The 21,635-nt window shown below is 36.4% G+C and overlaps 1 protein-coding gene across 1 annotated transcript in view; it reads right to left on the reverse strand.

Annotated features, from left to right (window-relative positions):
* Nucleotides 1-11,478, reverse strand: part of LOC141331510 (uncharacterized) — a 421,481-nt gene extending 410,003 nt beyond the window's left edge. Inside the window, exons 1-2 of the mRNA XM_073836569.1 lie at nucleotides 11,028-11,478; nucleotides 10,761-10,833 (exon numbers count right to left, since the gene is read on the reverse strand). Coding sequence (XP_073692670.1) covers nucleotides 10,761-10,833; nucleotides 11,028-11,324 — 370 coding nt within the window. The 5' untranslated portion in view covers nucleotides 11,325-11,478. The remainder of the gene's footprint in view (nucleotides 1-10,760; nucleotides 10,834-11,027) is intronic.
* Between the last annotated feature and the right edge of the window lie 10,157 nt (nucleotides 11,479-21,635).

The following is a 21,635-nucleotide window of genomic DNA, read 5'->3' on the forward strand; positions in this document are numbered from 1 at the left end:
ACAAAGCATTTACAAACACAAGTTCCAGTGACTGTCAAACACCTTTACAGTCTAACTGGGTATCTTTCTTGTTTTATGTAGCATGTAATAATTACAGATCCCACTTTTCAGAGCTGGGTGATATGTACATTTTTAAGACAGGTATATTGACATTGATATACAGTAGTGTGATTCTTTTATTTATTTAAATGTTTAAGTTCTACTATAAAAAAGCAACTGTTATTTCTGTTGTTTTGTTTTGTTGTTTTACTGTAGCCTGCCCAAATGATATTAAACCCTATGAAAATGAGTGTTCACGTTTTTTTGTGTCCAACCCTTTTATATCATATATTGCAGGGGCGTTTCTTCTGTGGAAGCATTGTCTTCTCAAAAAATCGTACCCGAAAAAAAAAATCATAATACAAGAATAAAAGAATGCAAATATTATATAAATATGACATTAAAAAGTGTATTAATGAAATAAAGGTACATCTCCACATCTGTGACCAGTGTTTACCGAGCTCTGATGACCAATGATCCAAAAATAAGTTTATTATTAAAAAGAACAGCTGAACATTAGTTCATAAATAAAATGTATATATTCATATTAAATATGAATAAAATATATTGTTTAAATAATTACTGCCTTAAGTAATTATTCTGAAATAAATGTAAAATGCTTACAAACACTGGTGAGATTTATACTTGGTTTTATTAATTGCTTTGTCAATGTAAAAATACAAAATAGATTTTTATTCTGGTAGTGTAAGTAATGTTTATTTAACCAAGAAAATGTGACCGTTGACATGAATTTACATTTAATAAAAAAAAAAAAAGTAAGGACTTTGCCTCCTTTCAGAACACCACTGCACGCCACTGATATACTGTTATTTAGCCTAAAAATACTGAGATATGACATTTGGTCCATATCATGCAGCCCTATCCTATAGGGGTAAATAAGGAACAAAGATGTGTCTTTTGAAAGGTTGGCAGGATGTAATGATAACATTGACAGCTTTTGTGTTTTGTTTCCAGATGTCAGGCCATAGCTCTGAGCCTCTGGCAGCCAGAAGCCTCCACTCCATGGCGCTGACCCCATTGGCCCTATGGTCCATAATCTGTCCTTTTCCCAGGGCCGTTTCAAGACAATTTGACACCCTAGGTGAAATCCCTAATACCCACCCCCCATACATACATATGTGTGTATTATATATATATATATATATATATATATATATATATATATATATATATATATAAATATATATATATATATAATCTTTTCAGACACCAGTTTCTTCCTAGTAGCTAAGCTAAGGAATTGTCATCTCACATAAATTCATTTTATTTTTGTCTTCATCTGTTTTTTCTTCAATTGTTACAGTTGTTTGAAACATTGATTTAAAGTGCCAGTTATTGCATTATTATTTCAGTCCAACCTATAAAACCATTTGTTACCCTAAACTACCTATGAAAAGCATGATCAGTGGCATAAAAGAAATCCGAATGCAGCTACTTATCCCTTTGTTACTCATTGACGCATGAACTTTCCATGTAAACAATGCAACACTCTGCCCTTATGTGTATGACGCTGCTCCCTTTAAGTGCTGTAAGAAGTGAATGAATTGATTCAGTATTTCAACACTTCCATAAGAATGCAATAAATTCGACAAAGTGGTTTAATAAAGGATGTACTGATCTTGTGAATTAGAAAATTTTACTATACCAAAATTTTTTGCCTGTTAAATATTTAAATGGGACTATTACACAACACACTGATCCTTTAACAATGCATTGGCGCAAAAATGCACACCTTTCACAACATGATATTTTGACTGCCATGAATACCGCACTGAATTTAGCTTTATTGCATGGGGGGGGGGAGTGTTACCTTGCCAAAGCACTGAGCAATTAACAGCGCTCTGATCCAATGGCATATCTAATTAAATTGGGGGGCATATTTCAGGGTGACTGTGCCATTCTTTATCGCAACCCTGCTAAAATGTACAGTCAGGATGTGCGCTCATTGGTGCCCCCTCCAGCTGGTGGAGGCTCTCTAGGCTCGCCTAAGCCTAGAAACAGTACTGCTTTTTCCACAAATACTATTCATGGGAAATGTGCTTCATTAGAATTTTTCCCCCTGAAATATCAGACCTGCAAGCAGCTGCCAAGGTTTTTGAGGCATTACTAAAATGAGAAAGAGATCATGTGAGATTGAGATTGACTGCAACTTTCTATTACAGAACCTACTGAACAACAAGCCCCCATCCGCAATGCAGATTTCAGAGGAGAGTTCATAGGAAAAAATGTGAAAATAGATGCAGAAAGTGCTGATAATGCACAAACAGATAAGGCAGTTTGAAGAAATGCCCTTCATCAAACATCAAAGTATGAAATGCATGAGTTTGCAATCAACACGGTTGAAAGCCAAGAACAAATATAGTTGCAAGCAGCGATGGCGGGCCCTCGCCACAAACACAATCACCATCCCGGTAGTATCAGGAAAACGGTGCCCAGCGGGCACATGCATTCACAGTAACCCTCTTGACTAACCCTAACTGTCTCTCCTCCTCTCTGACTCTTTCTCTTACCACCCATCTCCCCTCCTTGCACTCAGCCACTTACCACACACACACACACAGAGTGCAAAGCAGAGTGAGATCAGATATGTTTTTTTAATTTTCTTTCATTCGTGGAGTTATGTATAATTATGAAATGAACTGTGTTTGGTCAGAATGAATAGTTCTTTGTATGAAAAAAGTTTCAAAGAGTTTGGATGCTGCACTTTAAAGATATAATAAATCACTGAAAATTGAAAATGGAAAATTAAATTCTAAGCATGCTATCTGCCTCAAAAACACAGGAAACAAATATTTGAATATATTTTTTTTATTTGCCATGGCAACAGTATTTGATGCATCAGGTACGCCTTTACAGACTCTCATCGGCCGTGTTTTTACATTATTCTGATGAAGTTTGAAGAAAATTGAGTACAAATATATTGTTCGTTGTTCGTTCATGCTTGTTTGTTCATTAACCAATGTTAACAAAAGATACCCTATTTTAAATAGTTACCATGTTTTATGATCTACAACAATTTTTAAATATTATTTTAGTGATCTATAAGCATCTGTGAAATAATTATAAACAAATATATTAAAAATAAATACATATTAACTTAGTTCCTTTAAAGATTAAAAAAAGATTTTAAGCATCTATACAAAATAATTATGTAAAAGTACACTGACAGTACAGTACATATCAACTGATTCTATGCATTATTGTCATTCTTATACACTGAGAATGAGCTAAACAGCATTAGAGGTCCAACGATTCCTTATCTTATGAGGACCTCTAGTGTTCAACCCTGGTATTAGAGCTTTAATCTGACAAACATATATGACACTTTTAATGTTTTTGGGGCCTCTGAGCATGATAATATTTTGAAACTACACGTATTTCCTAAGAATTTCTTGTTCTTTATATGTAAAAAGTTTTGATGAGTTAGAATAATGCAATTTAAAGATATATGGAAATAACTCTTCATTTTTTTTACTGTTACTTCCATAAATCACCACATCAACACCGTTCAAGATATCCCAAAGCAGTTCACAATTTAGCATCTTCAGTATCTTGGCATCATGTTGACAAAGTTTGGTGTGAACTGTCTGATTCTGCTATGAGTGATATGAATTTATTCACAGCTATATTTTTCCACAAATCCACATTCAAATCAAAATAGCCAACTTCCTGTTGGTCGTAGCTAATGGGTGTAAATTAGAAAGTTGTCCGGCTTGATGAGACCAATATATGTACCGAGTTTGATGTCTGTAGCTACAACTAACCCTCCAACTTTTGTCAAAAGGTGGCGCTATAGAGTGTCTCCTCCAAGCCCATTTATGAGCTTTTGCCAGTGTTTTACTATCATTAATACTGATGTGTGTGTTGAGTTTCATGAAATTCTAAGCATGTTATCTGCCTCAAAAACAGGAAACAAATGTTAAAGTTTGACATGTTGCCACGGCAACAGCATTTGATCACACACACATAATTCAGACAGTCAGGCAGAGTGAGAGCAGGTTTCTGATTTCTTTTTTTAATTTTCTTTAATTCATAGAAGCTTGTATAAAATTGATATTAACAGCACTTGCTCAGAATGATTAGATCTCTGTGTGAAAAAAGTTTTAAAGAGTTTGGATGCTGCACTTTAAAGAGATAAAAAATATGGTTATCTTTTTTACTAGATCTTTAAAAAATCACCACGTCAACACCGTTCAAGATATCCCAAGTCCGCTCGCAATTTAGCATCTTCAGAATCTTCTCTTCATGTTAAAAAAGTTTGGTGTGAACAGCTTGTTGTTCTTAGTAGGAGTATGAATTTGTTTACAGCCTGATTTTTCCAAAAATCCACATTCAAATCAAAATAGCTGGCTTCCTGTTGGTCTTAGCTAATGAGTTTAATTTAGAAAGTTGTCCAGATTGATGAGAACAATATATGTACAGAGTTTGGTGACTGTAGGAAAAACTAACCCCCCAACTTTTGTCAAAAGATGGCGCTATAGAGTGCCTGCTCCACACCCATTTATGACCTTTTGCCAGTGCCTAACTATCATTAATATTGATGTGTGTGTTGAGTTTCATGAAATTCTAAGCATGTTATCTGCCTCAAAAAGACAGGAACCTAATTTTAAAGTTTGACACGTTGCCATGGCAACAGCATTTGATTTATCATCGACTCCTTTACATATTCTCATAGGCCGTGTTTTTACATTATTTTAATGAAGTTTGAAGAAAATCGAGTAAAATTAAGAGGCTGATTTTCAAAGCATATCGAAATCCTGGGAGGAGTATATCAAATTCCAGAGCATGCGCTTTTTAAACAGCCCTAAATATCTCACTTCCTGTTGGGTGGAGCCTATGACATAGAGTACAAAAGTTGTTTGGCTCAGTGAGATCTATATGTGTACCGAGTTTCATATGTGTACGTTCAAGTATGTGTGCTATATGGCCCTCAAAATTCCAGGGGGCGCTGTAGAGTCCCCTTGCCACGCCCTGGTACCAGCCTCTGTGGCGTCCTGTTGGCCGCAGATTCCGACGTGTGTGCAAATTTTCAAGAGTTTTTGAGCATGTTAAGACCCCCTTAAGTGCCCGGAAGGTTAACAAAAAAATAAAAATAAAAAAATAAGAATCCTTAGGAAAACCAGAGGGCCTTCGCCCATTCTGGGCTCGGGCCCTAATAATTAAAGCTGCAAGCAGCATTTAGCGAGGTTCGAGTATTTAAGGCCTTTATGGCTTCTATACTGTTAGTGTGTAGACCAACATGAAATATATGGCTGACACCAGAACATATCCATTATGAAGAATACAGTCACAAACAGAAACTTACATTGAAATGAAATGGTTAAACTGTTATGTTCATTAAGCATGATTACACACACAGACAGATGCACATATATTTTTTTGTACATAAGAGATTTGTATAATAAATAAGTGACAAAATGCTTAAGACTTGTGTTTTTAAGATTTGATATATCATTTTCATGTTTCACTGTAATCACAATCATGTGTAATTGTCAAATATGATATATCTGTATAAATTAAGTTTTAAACTTTGGCTAAATGTGATTTGAAAAGTTATAACAGTGATTTAGTATCATTTACATATAAATTCAAAACTATACAAAACCATACAAAGCACTGTTCTAGTAATATGTGTAAGCCCACTAGTGGTATTCTACTGCCATCTAGTGGCTATAGTTGTAATTTCATTGAAATAGAGGTGCATTGTTTTTAAGCTTTATAACTATTAAATTGCCTTTTTTTTGCCCAGTGTCCATAAACATATGCTAGTTTTGAATCATATGATACATAATTTTACTTAGGTTTGTGAATTTTTGTTTTATTTTAGTATTTGTAGACTTTAATCTACACTAGATAAAAAAGCATATTATGAAATGGCTCTGTTATAGCTGTCCAAATGCAAATCTTCAACATTTTTCTAAGAGAGTCTGGAGAATTGTACTGCACTGATTTTATTGAGTATGGGTTGAAAACCCATTACGAGTTCACCAAAGTATGTTTTTTAAATTATCTCATGTATTAAAATAAAAATTTGATTGACAACAGTGGTCCTAGAGGCAAAGTTGTTCAGAATGAGGAGATCTATCATATGATATGAAGATATAGTGTATATGTGAAGATATGGACGTTTAATTGGGTTTTTAGTTCTTTATACAATTGGAATATCATGTTTTTGACACCTTTTTAACAGTTATAGCGCCACCTATGGTCCGATCTTCATGAAACTTTGCATGCTTGTTAAGGGTCATCTGGTACATGTTGTCACCAATTTCTGTAAAGTTTTGAGTTTTTGTTTAGGTTCTATAGGCTTTTGAGTATATGTGGCCACGCCCCTTTTCTAAATGACCCTGTTATAACCAAAGGACAAAATGCAACATTTTTTTGATAATTATTGATCTAGAGAGTCCAGGGAATATTACAGCAGTGGTTTTATCGAGATCGGGCGAAAAACCAAGGACTAGTTCGCAAAAGTAGGTTTTTACCATATATATGAATAATTAATGAATGATTTGATTGACAGCAATGGTTCTTGAGGCAAAGTTTCTCAACATGAGGAGATCTATCAAATTATATGCATATTGTGTGGATGCGTGAAACGCCACGTGATTACAGAACCAAAAAACTCGTTGGCGCCAACTAGCGGCCGATTTCTTTCAAAATTCTTACAGACCTTTATGGCCTTGAGTTGAACATGCCCACCGAGTTTCGTTCCGATTGACCTCCGTTAACCTTGTCAAATAGGTGCTCAAATTTTATTGACCAATGGCGGCCATGTTTTTTGAGATACGCCAATGTTCTCATAGACACTTATGCCCCTTTGGTCCAAGACACTGCATACCAATTTTCAAGTCGATCGGACAAACAGTTGCATATTTATAGCTGCTTATGTGTTTTTTCCGCCTTATAGCGCCACCAAGTGGACAAGCTCCGCAATTTTTTTTTATTTGACCAAAGATTAAGCTTATACACATGTGTCTCGAGTTTGGTGAAGATATGTCATTCCATTCAAAAGTTATAGCCATTTTAGTAAAGTGGCCCCTTCACTTTCGAATGTTTTGGCGGCCCTTTGCGACCGTGAGTCAAAAGTTCAACTTTCTTTTTGATAATTATTGATATTCAGTGGCCAGAGAATATTTCTGCACTGGTTTGGTTACGATCGGGTGAAAAACCTAGGACTAGTTTGCAAAAGTAGGTTTTAGACATAACTCAAGTTTATGGGAAAACGGGGCCTCCGGGACCCCAAATCACTGATGAGGATTTGACAATTGTCTAGACCCAGGGATTCAAAAAATGTAATTTTTTTGAGTCTACGACACACGGTTTGGGAGTTATGATCACTTTCGCGTTTTTGGTCGCTGTAGTGCCACCTATGGTCCGATTGGGCTGATTCTTTGTGAGGATCATCTGACCAAGTTTCAAGTCTCTAGCACTTACGGTTTGGGCTGCCCGTTCAGTTTTACGGCAGAAAAAAAATAAATAAATAATAATAATAATCCTAACAATTACAATAGGGTTTCAGTGCTACGCACTCGAACCCCTAATAATAATAAGAAGAAGAATCCTAACAATTACAATAGGGTTTCAGTGCTACGCACTCGAACCCCTAATAATAATAATAATAATAATAATAATAATAATAATTAAAATCTTAACAAATACAATAGGGTTTCAGTGCTACGCACTCGAACCCCTAATAAAAATCCTAACAATTACAATAGGGTTTCAGCACTTCGTGCTCGAACCCCTAATAATAAGAATAATCCTAAGGAAAACAATAGGGCACTTCGCCCCTTTGGGCTTGTGCCCTAATAATAATCCTTAGAAGAACAATAGGGCCTTCGCCCATTCTGGGCTCGGGCCCTAATAATACAGTCGATTATTTCTCTCAACTATAAAACTACAGATTAGTAGTGCTAATCGGAGATATTGCTGGGGTGGTCCAGAGCGACAGGTTTTGCAAATGCATTTTATCTGGTGTGTGATGTTTCACTTGTTTCATTTTTGCACAAACCCCTCATTTTCTCCTCCAACTTCAAAATCTTCCTACTTCGCTTTAGAAGCACCGATCCAGTGTTTACAAAGTGAATGTTCAAAGAAGGTCAAATGCTCTTCACAAAAAAAGGTAAAACAGCAGTGTAGGACGATTTCGAAATTGGAGGAGAAAATGAGATGTGAGTTTTTCAACATACCCTAACTGTCTTGAACTGGAGTGCACAGAGTACAGATGCGCATCGCAGAGCTAAACAAGATGAGCATTTGTGGTTAAAAAGTGTATAATTTCTTTTTTAGAAAATAACCAAAAGGTTATTTCAAACTCATGAGCACCATAGACATACACTATATGGAGAAAATTCCTAAAATGTTTTCTACACCAAATCCAACCCTAAACCGAACCGATAGTGCTAGTAAATACAAAAGTGATTTAAAAAAAAAAAATGTATTTGGTGATGCAGCCATGCTATTTTTACTTCTTTATGCGGATTTGAGCCATTTTGTCAAACCGTAGTTTCACAGGGTTCTTACCGGAGCTCTTCATCACCCAAGTGCGACGCCATATTGCATGAGCTGACTGCATTAGAAAACAGAGAACTTATGCATATGAAGCTGTATATGTGACGACAACATTCGAAAGTATCAATTTTGAAATCACACATGATGTTAAAATTGTTTTGAAGCCATAATATAATATTTTGCAGTAGTAATTGTGTGAAAATTATGCTTCATTAATCAACACTCTGTGATCATCATACTTTGTGTGAAAAGGAATTTCAACTGGAAACTGCAGTGATTTGTATATATAGGTACGTTTTTTCAGGTTTGCAGAAATGTAGGCACGTGTTTCCAATGAGCCTATGTTGCCTTTAACACTCTTCAGTGAACCATGTGTGCTTTCATGCACAGACCTTAAATCAATGTCCTTCATTATACAACAAAAATGTGGCATAAAAGTTTCTTATACCTTTTGTATGCTGTATCTTACAAAAGCACTATTAAGGAAAATAATTATAAAGCACTAGATCATGTAATACAGCAGCTTTGACCCACTGGGTGCTCGAAAATGATGTACTCCAGAATATGAAGGTTAATTTCACATTATTGTCACATGCCAAATCCAGGATGACATCTCATCTTATATATCAACCAGACTGATTTCTAACCTGTCTTCCACATTCTGGTGGCAAAGATATTGTATACCATTATATGTATAATCCCCTCATATACAGCAACCTACATTTTTTGACAAAATTGTGGCAAAATTTTCTCCCCAAAACTAACTAGTATTTTTTATGTAACATGTACTTATTTTTTTTATCATAACTAAGAAATCAAATACTAAGTTTTTTTTTAAACTATTCATTAGATATCTGCAAGTATAATAACTACGCCAATAATTTCCAATGACAGTGTTTCCTAACTCCAGTAGTGGGGGCCCACCTACCAGAATGTTTTAGATATCTCACTAATTGAAACACCTGATTTAATGCATTGCTTAGTGTGTTGAATAGGGAGACACCTAAAATAACCTGGGAGGTGGGATTCAAGGTCTAGAGATGAGAAACACTGGTTTATTGTATAGCATAGTGTGTATGCATAGTACAGTATGTATTCCAGTTTTATTAGTTATTATTTGTAAGATTCTTGTACTTGTTTGAAAACACTTTCTATCTAATTTATTATTTATGACATTTTGTATCTTTTTTACTTTTCACATTTAATGATTAGTCAGAATTAGGGCTGGGCAATTTGGCTTAGAATCAAAATCTCGATTAATTGAACATTTTAACCCGATTACGATTAATGAACGATTATTTTATTTATTAATAAAATTATATTTAATTATATTTATATAATAATTATTTTTTTGCCCTCATAGTTCACTGACAAGTTTTGTACAGTAAATATGTTCACATATTACAAGCGAGAGATTTTTGGATGAAGGGTGCATTACTTGATTTTAAAATAATTGAAGGAAACACACTATCTACGATCTATGATTATTAATTGAACATCAGTGTTGAACAACTGAAATTAAAGCAAGCATTGCTTAAAACGAAAAGTCACATTTTTCTTAAATTAGTGAAAATAAATAACTTGCACTATTGGAAACAAAATAAATAATTTTCAATGTTTTTCATTTTAAAAGTAGAAAATAAGCAGTATCTCCTCTAAAAATTACCCTTGTATATCCTGTAAATACTTTTTACTGTATAAATACTGTTTAAGCTCTCCATCGACATGTCGGCGGAATAACGTAACGGAGCGCTTGTGTTTTTTAAAGGGAAAGTAATTGAAATAATCTTCCTGGAAAAATTTTAACGATTATAGGTTCTGAATGTCGATTTCGATTATTTTTCGATTAATCGCCCAGCCCTAGTCAGAATGGCAACTTTTTAGTTTAATTGAAATAGTACAAGTAAGATTAACATTAGAAATATGTACTACAACAATTATTTAAAAAAAAATATTCTAAAAATTGAGTACTATTGTCTTATTGAGTACTAGGAAAACTTAAATAGGTCTACTAGGACATAAGAAATATTAGAAGGCTAAATAAGAAATATATACTGTATTAAATGAATTGTTAATAGTGAAATTGCAACAGAATGCCTACAGCCCCTACTGAAAAGCTTTAAATCTTTCATTATTAAGCTCGTAACTTGCCGTTAACAAAACAACAAAAACACAGATAAAGGCAGTACCTGGTGGGCAGTTGCATTCAGGTGGTGAGACTTGACGGGCAGTCCTTATTCTAACCAAGTGTTCATAAGAAGACTGTCAGAATCAACAGATAAAAGAAACAAGTAAACGCTAAGCCCTAAATGAATGTAAGTGGCATGTAGGTGCACTGGCCACTGTCATACAGGTGTCATTAAAATTGTGTGTGTGGAGTGCTGCGTTATTGTTTGGAAATGTGATAATGCTGTTGACTTCAATGTCTAACTTGAAGCTGTGGATGCATTACTCACCCGTGACAGCAGCTCGTCCACTCGCTCCTGGATCATTGCATTAAATTGATCCATAGAGATCCCATGAAACGGGTTTATGACCCCCGCGCCACTTCCAATCTCCAGATCCACGATTCTGTCCTTAATCTCACTGGTCTGAACACTCAGTAAAAAGCAAAAGGCGAAGGACACAAGAGAAAACACAAGCGGCATCACATCCACTGTAGCTCTAAGGCAGTGTCGTCGCTTGCTAGGATCGGTGTCGTTCTCCATTTTCGCAGCGTTTCGGGAATCTTTATTTGCTCCTAAAATCCTCATGACTCTCTCTCTCTCTCTAAACCATGTACTAGAATGTGCAATCACCAGTAAAGGAGAATGTCCGAGATTCTATGACTATGTATTATTTCAATTTGTCTCGGGGCGGTGCGCGCTCATTCACTGAGAGACAGTGTGAGCGGTGACTGGTTTCACTGCTAGTACTAACCCTCTGCAAACTTGTTGCACTACTGGAAAGAACCCCATGCACGCGTTGCAGCCCATCTTACGACGAAGCCCTGACAGATTTTGTGGCAAGAAATGTTAAACCGCAGACGAGTGTTAAATGCTCTGCGCATTCCACACAATCCATTCAACATAACGCCTCTGAAACGAAACCATGCATCAAGAACACAGAGACCACACAGAGTCTCTCTTTAAATCATCAACTGGGTCGCACTGATATTTCTCATGAGAGGTAGTAAGACAGTGTAAAATGTTTCAGTGGGATTTTCCATTGAGCAATGGTGCAGAGAACTAGGCCATTTTAAGTAAATACATGGGGGATGCTGTTGTTGTTTTAGCTATATTGTCTTTAACTCCATCACCATATTTGCCTGGTACATGCAAAAGCAGTTAAAAACCTACAGTACCACTAAATTAACTAATTAATGTTAAAAATAAAAATAACGGAGTGTCTATTTACACTGAGTGCAAATAACCTGCCCTTGTTGGCAGAGGCTATTTATTCTAACTCCGCCCACCAATGTGAAACGGGCAAAGCAACAACACAAAAGAATATCATCTAACAACAGCACAAGTGACGCGGATGGTTAAACTGGGGCTCGAATCCGCCTGTTGCCAAACTTTTTTTTTAATCCTTTTTCAAATCTCGTATCACATTGGAAAGGCATTTGTTTTCAATAAAAATAAAGAAAATAATTGCAAAGTTCGAAGTAAAGTACCAGGTAAGGTTAGGGTAGGTGTAAGGAGGGCTTGTATTGTCCCAATAAGGTGGCATCCATTTATTTATTTAATTTAAAATGTTAATTTATATAAAAAAATAATAATCAATACATAATTATTGCATACTGTTTTATAATGTACAACAATACTGGGGTGCAGATAATTGCCACTATGCAATAAGTAGAAAATAGCAGCTATTTTAACATAGTGTAAACAGCATATCACTAAAAATACTGCTGTTTTCACTTAATGTAAATAGAATACATGTATACATATATACACATGTGTATATATTATATATACATATATATACACACACACACACGCACACACACACACACACACACACACACACACACACACACACACACACACACACACTTTTTTAGCTGGTGAAAATACTAGTGTTCTAATAGCCTAATTTTTGGCCACCACTGTATATACACACGTGTGTCTGCTGTATACATGAATTTTTCTGAATTATTGATCTTGCCTTTCATTAACATCTGGAAGAGAATTTCATTGCATTTGTATCTACACTACAAATTTGACCCAGGAAAAGCTCCAGCCTTTATAGCCCTATACATAGGACATGCGCTAAGGAAAATTTATTGAATAGATGGATGGATATTCAGTACTGTGACGCTTGTACTCCTCCTTCTCTCTGCCACTCATTTTTCCCCCACCAATGTATCTTACCTGATCCATGTTTCCAAACAAATTCATTCCAAAACCATTCATTTATCAAAAGATAACCAAAAAGAAAGAAAGAAAGAAAGAAAGAAAGAAAGAAGACTAAAAATATGACATCTGGCTTGGCTTTCAGCTGAAATTGCATTTAGTTGTGTTTGGAATAATTATTATTAAATTTCATAAGAAATGTTCTGCTAAGATTTTATAGTTCAAAATAATTACTGCAGAAATTAACAGTTTGCCATTGTTCTGATTTGAATGTGCTTTTATCAGTTTTGAAAGCAGCGTGTTAATGTGCTGAAAATGCATGGTGTTTTCCAGTTGTGGAGTATAAATGACAAGTGTTTGTGGATTTTGAAAAATGTGGTCATTTTGTCTGAAAGCAATGAAAAATGATTCACAGTTTGGTCTGCATAGAATTCTGTATTGCTGAATGTGTGAACTGTTTTGGAAATGTTTCAGTATTGAACAATGCTTGTTAGCAATTGGAAAAATCAACACAGGAACATCTAGGTTACGTATAGGTAACCCACGTTCCCTGAAGGAGGGAACAGAGACGTTACATATAGGAACTCGCTAGAGAGACCTATCACCTCTGAGCTAAAGAGAAAAGGCCAATGAACATTGGTGAGTGGAATTTGCATGCACAGCCACTCCCCCTTTCAGTGTCTGTACAAGGAGACTGTACAGAAAGGTGTACTTGGGACCCTTGGGGCCTCGATGAGGGAGTAGAAGAGCTGGCAGTGGGAGGATTCCTGGGAGGCAAACAGATCTATGTGAGCCTCCCCGAATCGACTCCAGATCAGAGTATGTGAGCGGAGCGGAGTGTCTCTGTACTGCCAAGAACTGCTGGGCAAAGTCCTTGACAGTGTCGCCGAGGAGGCCGGCCTGGGAGATGGGTGCGCCAAGAAAGCGTGCTTTGTCGATGTCAGCCATCCACGCCAGGTTCAGAGATGGTGCTGTTGGACCACCATGGTGGACATCTCCTGACCAATGGACCTCGCCGTGACCTTCGTCGCCCTGAGACTGTAGTCGGTCGCCGTGTGCAGCTCTTGCATCACATCTTGGTCAGAACTACCCTTGTGCAGCTGTTTTTAGCGCCTTTGGCTTGGTGGACCTGCAGGATAGCCATGGTGTGCAGGGCGGTAGCGGCCTGGCTCACAGCGCTGTAAGCTTTGGCAGTGATACAATTCAGCCAGATGGGGGCGCTTTGCGGGCACAAGTGCACCGCAACCGCACGCTCCACCTGAGGAACATCCACGTACCCCCGTCCAGTCTCGAGCAATCGGGAGAAGGCACCTTAGGCACCGATCCCCTTGGCGGCCCGGAGGAGCATGGCCGACAGATCAGCACCTGCCTCATATGAATCAGCACTGTGGAGGGGTACTGCTCAGACGAGTCATCCACCCCAGCTGCCGAATGCCCCACCTCTGATGCAGTGATAGACATCATATCCTCTTCGGGAGCACCAAAGGAGACACTAGGTCTGCGGTGGAGGGAAGCATCATCCTTTGGTAACTCCACGGGACTGTGTGATGACGTGGAAGTTCATGGGGGTCTGCCCGGACATTTGTCATCTACAAAAGCTGCCTCACGAGTGCTTGGCCCAGACACATGAGGCAGCGATCATGTCTATCAATAATATAAAAATATAAATAAAATAAATAAAAATAAAATGAAGGGGGGAGGGGGCTAAAGAAAGTGATATTAGTCTATAAGGTGGTGGAGTGGGTTGAGAAAGGGGTTTAATGAGAGGTGAAGGAGAGGGAGAAGAGAGTTACTATGTCAAAAAAAAAAACAGTGTTGTACTATGATTGGTGTTGATGGTACATATTTTTAGTCCTCCTGGGACAACTTCTGTCATTTACTGTAAATGTCCAATTATTTTTCTAAATTGAAGTTTGAGATCATCTAAGTGGACAATCAAGATTATTTTGACTGGAAAAGGAGCATTATTGACATGGTGGTCCAGAACACCACCACCAGCCTGTGGAGATGTTGAGACAGGAGCTTAACAAGCATGGATTCAACCTTCTTACATTTTTTCTCCAATGTTGTAAGCGCAGCAAATATGTAGTGTAGATAAATGCAATGTAATTCTCTTCCAGATGTAAATGAAAGGCAAGATCAGTAATTACGAATAACTAATAACTAAATTTTGTTAAAACATTTTGCTTAAAACAATCTAAAAAGATCTGCCAATGGTGCAAGAAAAATAATCTTGTTTAGCCTTTGAATTAGGAATTTGTTCTTAACACAGATATTTTGATTGTTTTAAGCAAAAACTAACTTTTTTTTTCAGAAAACAAGACACAGTATCTTAAGCTAATTTATACTAGAAAACAAGATGAAAATACTTTACAAAAAATGTTTTTTTTTTTTTGTTTTTGTTTTTTTTGTATAGATACATATTGGCCCGGTTTCACAGACAAGGCTTAAGCCTAGTCCTAGACTAAAATGTAAGTCTGAGCTGTTTGAACTGAAAGAAACTTGCACTGACTGATCTTAAAATATATCGGTGTCTTTGTTTTGTCTCAAGATGCACACCAGTAATGTTTTTTTCTAAGCATGTTTATAAAAATTACTTAAATATCCTAATTGAACTATCTGCTAATCCTGGCTTAGTCTAAGCCCTGTCTGTGAAACCGGGCCATTGTGTTTGTCCTGTAAATCAGTGGTTCTTAATACTGGTCCTGGGGGACCCCTCCTCTGCACCTTTTGCATATCTTGCTTATTCAATACACCTGACTGAGATCATCAGCTTGTTAGTTTAGTTCATGAATCTCTCTTCTAACAAGCTGATGATCTCAAGCAGGTGTGTTAAATAACAGAGACATCCAAAATGTGCAGAGGAGGGGTCCCCCAGGAACAGGATTGAGAACCACTGCTGGAAATCATTGTTACTTTTAGTGGACATGTATTATAGAGAGTCTACTACTGTAGCTAAATCATAATTGGTTAAACTAATCATGTTAAAACACTTCTGCCCTACACTCTTACCACAAAAGATTGTGTTTATGATGTTTGTAATCTGTAGTTCCAAATATTGGTCACAGAGGTAATTGAAGGATTCTGGGACCTCTCTTCTCCATATACACTTTTAACTTCAACCTATTACAGACACATGTTTTCTCCTACCTTTGCCATCTTTTGATGACATATAGCTTTACTTTTCTTTTCAACCCAAAAATCCCATTGTAGCTGCATGGATCTTGGACTGTCTAGTGGAGTGGCTCTCAATTCCAGTCCTGGGGACACCCTGCTCTGCACATTTTGCATGTCTACTTTATTTAACACACCTGATGCCATGTCACGCTACCAGCTGCTGCTTGCAACAAAGTTCAACACACTGATGTTTCCATACAAAACAGTCTTCACCCGCTTCAACCTGCAACAGCCTCTTTAAATTCTACATCCCCACCAGAGGCCTATGATCAGTGAGTGAGTGCCTCCTTGTGGTGACATCACAAATTCATGTAGCAAAACATTCTTGTTTACTGGTCCTTGCTGGTGAAATGATCTTTCTAACCCTATATTAGACAGTCAAATCCCTGACGATATTCAAGAAACCGCTAAAAACTCTTCTCTTCATCAATCTTGCCAACTCTTAAAAATGTATTCTTCTTTGTTTGCTCTATTTCTTACGTAACTTCATGTTCTGCAGTAACTTTTCTACAGTTAATGTAATATTGAAATAAGCACAATTCATGTCACCAATTCTTAAAAAAAAGTAACAAAACAGGGTTGAATATTTAAAATAAAACCTTGTACTCAGACAAATTAAACTGCATTTATGTATCTTACATGTACTAAGCTACTGAACTATGCTTTGATACAACCTCCCAACCTTTTTTTATCAAAATGTGCTTTTTACTTTGGACTGTGTAATATACGGTGGGGCAAAAAAGTATTTAGTCAGCCACCAATTGTGCGAGTTCTCCCACTTAAAAAGATGAGAGAGGCCTGTAATTTTCATCATAGGTATACCTCAACTATGAGAGACAAAATGAGAAAAAAAAATCCAGAAAATCACATTGTCTGATTTTTTAAAGAATTTATTTGCAAATTATGGTGGAAAATAAGTATTTGGTCAATAACAAAAGGTCATCTCAATACTTTGTTATATACCCTTTGTTGGCAATGACAGAGGTCAAACGTTTTCTGTTAGTCTTCACCAGGGCCGTGCAGAGACCTTTAAAGGGGCAGGTGCTCAAAGTATAAAAAGGGCATCTGAAACAAGGCATTAAAGAGCTCCCAGGGTCCATCACCTCAGGCATCCAGTTACTTATGTAACAAGTAACAATGACATTAATAAGACAAATTATGCATTATTTGAAGTTTAAATCGCTTTTCAGGACTCAAACAACAGAATCAGTAATATTTTTTTTCACTTTGTATTGCATAGGCGTAATTCTATGGGGGGACAGGGGGACACGTCCCCCCCAATATTCAAAGAAGGACAATTTGTCCCCCCCAATATTTGATCATACTGTATGATTATGCGGGCGATATCGATGTGATTGCAAATACGTCTTTCTTTCCAGCTCCGAAAATATAAAATCCCGGCCGGTCCATTTCCCAAATCCATTCGACTGGCCTTACACTATACATTAACAAAACCTGATCCATGTCATGTTTTCCCCTATACCTTTAGTAGCTCGTGCACCGCCACCATCAGTGAGTTAGGAAAAAACAAACAGAAGAAGAGCGCGAAATCTGACAGACATTTGGCACATATCTATATGGTGTTTTTGGCTGACATAATCCCTTAGATAACGACCAGGTGAATTTCACTAGAATTTCGAATTGTAGAATTTGTAAATTTCGACTGTAATATTATACAGCTTGTATGAATGGGTCTATTGACAAGCTAGCCGACAGCTAGCTAACGTTACTGTATACACGCTAGCATGTAGCCTGGCTTTAAAGCAAACTGGGATAGCGGTCAGTGACAGGCTTGTCAAATCTACTGTACCAAACCCAGTTTTTACAGCTAACGTTAGCGTTTTGAGCCACGGTCCTGTTCTCTGAATTGGGTTTATCTAGCAAGTTATTTTAGATTCCTGTCATTTGTTCTTTCTTACTTCACCATTTTCATCCCTTGGAATTGCGTTGCTGTTATATTTCACAGTATTGGCCAAAAATGAACAAGAGAAAGACTGCAGCAGCTGACATCTGTAATTTCTTTGGAAAGAAAAAGAAAGTACGTTTCTGGAGATTTTAGGCATTTTTAACAGAGAAGTGAGAAGTAAGGTACTAAGGTACCGGACAGCATGACATTAATAGCTCTTAACCCTTGTATGGTGTTCGGGTCTGTAGGACCTTTACTCTGTCCTCCTCCTGTCAGGCCTTGCTGTTGTGTGTGTGTGTGTGTGTGTGTGTGTGTGTGTGTGTGTGTGTGTGTGTGTGTGTGTGTGTGTGTGTGTGTGTGTGTGTGTGTGTGCATGCATGTGAGAGAGAGGTTGTGTGTAAGTGTGAGAGAGTGTGAGTGCAAAAGTGAGTTTTGTTTCTACCCCTGCCGTTCCCGCACAAGGTTACAATTCTTAAATGTGATCTAACAAAGCTAGAGAGGAAATATTAACCATAAATGCTGTTTCTATTGCTTGTAATTGGGATGAAGTAGCCTAAATATCTGTTGAGTATTTTAACATAAATTGGTTGATTATGTTGAATTAAAAACCCCAAAATGCAGCAGGTCCACCAGACCCACGAACACTGGCTGAATAACAAAAATATGAACACCACACAAGGGTTAACTCACATTCATTGTGAGTGAATGTAACGTTATAGGGTAAGATGTGGTAACAAGCTGCCCCTTAGAACAATGTTTAATTACTGAAACAAAAAAGCAAAGTTTAGAGGAAATAAAATATGTGGATCATGGGCATTCTTATGAGAATTATGAAGGGAAAAAGACGTTTAGATTTTTAGAAAATGTGATTTTTTTTTAAAGTATAGAACAAAATAAGATATTTTGAAAAATGTCTGTAACCAAACAGTTGATGGACCCCATTGACCTACTATGGAAGTCAATGGGGTCCATCAACTGTTTGGTTACAGACATTTTTCAAAATATCTTATTTTGTGTTCAGCAGAAGAAAGAAATTCTTACAGGTTTTAAAAAACTTGAGGGTGAGTAAATGATGACAGAATTTTCATTTTTGGGTGAACTATCCCTTTAAATTCAGCTTTGTGACTTAATAGCCTGTATGCTGATGCTGTAATCATTACAGGGTGAGTATACGTTGGTTTGACGATCAGATGTAATAAAATTCCTTGTTGTGTTACACAATTACAAACATTTGGACTCTGGCTTTTTTTTTTTTTTTTTTTTAATTGTGTGCATGCGCAAACACAAAAAGTCCCACAGCTGTCCCCCCCAATGTGTGATTGACAATTTCGCCCTTGTTGTATTGTATTGTATTTTACAATTTGTATTGTATTGTAAGATTGTAGACAACAGGCTTTACTGCAGAGTATAGAAATAAAACAAACATATTAAGGAAGGAATTTTATTTCACTATTTAAAATACTTTAAATATCAATTTAAGGCAAATTGTGACCCTTTTTAAGAGCCGCAGAAGTAAAATGAACAGTATGAGTAGGATTTGAAAATGTACGGTAGAATATTAAGTCATAAAATGGCATGATTTATAATTCAGATACAGCTTCACACAAAACAAAATATCTTATACAATGGGATTTCAGCCTTTATACCATTAAAAGGGATAAATCAAGTTGATCATTTATTATATTTATTTAAAACATAAATATTACTGTCTTATTTGTTTAGATTTTTAGAAGGCACAATTACTTCTTTCACATTTACAACTCTGTGTTTGCTGCATAACAACGTAGGTCGATAATTGCAATAATTTGACCATAAAGAGCTGAAAAAAATGTGGAAAAGAAAAAGTCATTCTCTGTCACAAGGGGGCGCTTTAAGAGCGCTGAAATATTAAGGTTTCCCTAGTAACGGCTGTATACAAATCAGCATTAACGCTGTTTATCAGGCAATAAATGAAAATTCCCTTCAGAAACATTTATAGACCATTTCAAGGATGTAAACAATAACAAGCGTGTTGGAACGTTACTGCGCATGTCCGGTCCTGAAACATTTCCGGTAGCGCTATTCTTTTAAAATCTAGCGAAAAAGCTAGTTAAGGTAAAAAAGCTGCTCATTAACTAATCGATGCTGCGTGCGTGTACACGGGAGATTGCTAAAAGCATATCACATGAACGGAAATATTGTGAACATTTATTCGTACAATGGATGTCATCAGTCTGAAGCAAGCAGTGCAACTTACTTCATGTTTTGTTCCCAAGATATCCGGAGGTTGTTCGTGATTAATTTACTTGCATTGCGTGGTCAGTCTGTATTTCTGTTTAAATATTTGTTTTCATTAGTACATTACTTTTCACAATACATATCGTTCCAAACAACGCTAAATGTATGCTATTAAACTAAGCGCTCGATGCTATTATTACGTGTTGAATTCATTTCAACATGTGTTCAACATTAGTTTGGTCAAGTTTGTTGCTGTGGAACAGTGCAAGTGGAGGGTATGAATGCTCCGAGTCATCATGTGATCACAAATAAACAAGATCGTCGCAATTCAATGCTGGCTAACGTGTTTGACATAAACCTGTATATCTGCAGATTAATAAATGCACACACAAACACACATAAATCATTCATATATGTTTTTATGCACGTATTTACTGTTCACACCCACACAAATTATATATATATATATATATATTCATGTGAAAATGAATACTGGTGTAATGTAAAGGCTGATGCTAATTCAGCTTTGCACAACATTTTTTATAATAGAAATCATTTAAATAATTAATCATGTTAATAAACATAAAATACTTATTTCAAAAACATAAAAAAAATACTTTGTCCAAACTTTTGACCAGTACTGTATATAAACAAAAAGCATTCTCTCACTTTCAACTGTTTTTATTTCCGGCACATGTATTGATATGTAAATATTTGTATGAACATAAAATGCTTCAACAAATGAAAGAACAACAACTGAAACAACATTTGAACTGAAATGGAGTACAAAGGGGGAACAAATGTCAAAAGCAGCAGTCTGTATCCGGCCTGGTCATCAGTCGCTTTAAGTACTACACTAAATTACTGAATACTACACTCAAGTTCTCAATCACATCTGGGTGTTGATATGGTCAGATGTGGTTTGTCACTGCAGGATGATCAGCTGTCGTTGGGTGTCTACAGATGATGGCTCTCCTTACACTGCCTTCTCAGATTTGGTGACCCTTCTGTATTTCTGCAACTGTTTACATCAGTTTAGAATACTTTCTAGAAAACAAAACAAAGGATATTAGCCATCATTATGAAAATGTATATAACATTTAACCAATTCTATGGGAATTACAGGGAGCTAACAAATTTCAGTATTACACTGTATTGTCAGATTTAGTGACCCTGCTGCATATTTACAACTGCTTACATCAAAATGCTTCCTTGACTAAGAAACAAATGATATTAGAAATCACCTGTATGAATTGTTTACATTATATAAGGATAAAAGTAGAAAAACAATTATTTAATATAATGCACAATATAAAAAAAAATAATGCTATTATTGCTTAATACGTCAGTACATCTTGGAATTAACATTACCAAAGCTTATGTGATGGAAAATAATATTTCCCATAAACATTACGTTTTGTAAACTA

This window comes from Garra rufa, chromosome 3 (assembly GCF_049309525.1).
Source record: "Garra rufa chromosome 3, GarRuf1.0, whole genome shotgun sequence".
Taxonomy (NCBI): domain Eukaryota; kingdom Metazoa; phylum Chordata; class Actinopteri; order Cypriniformes; family Cyprinidae; genus Garra; species Garra rufa.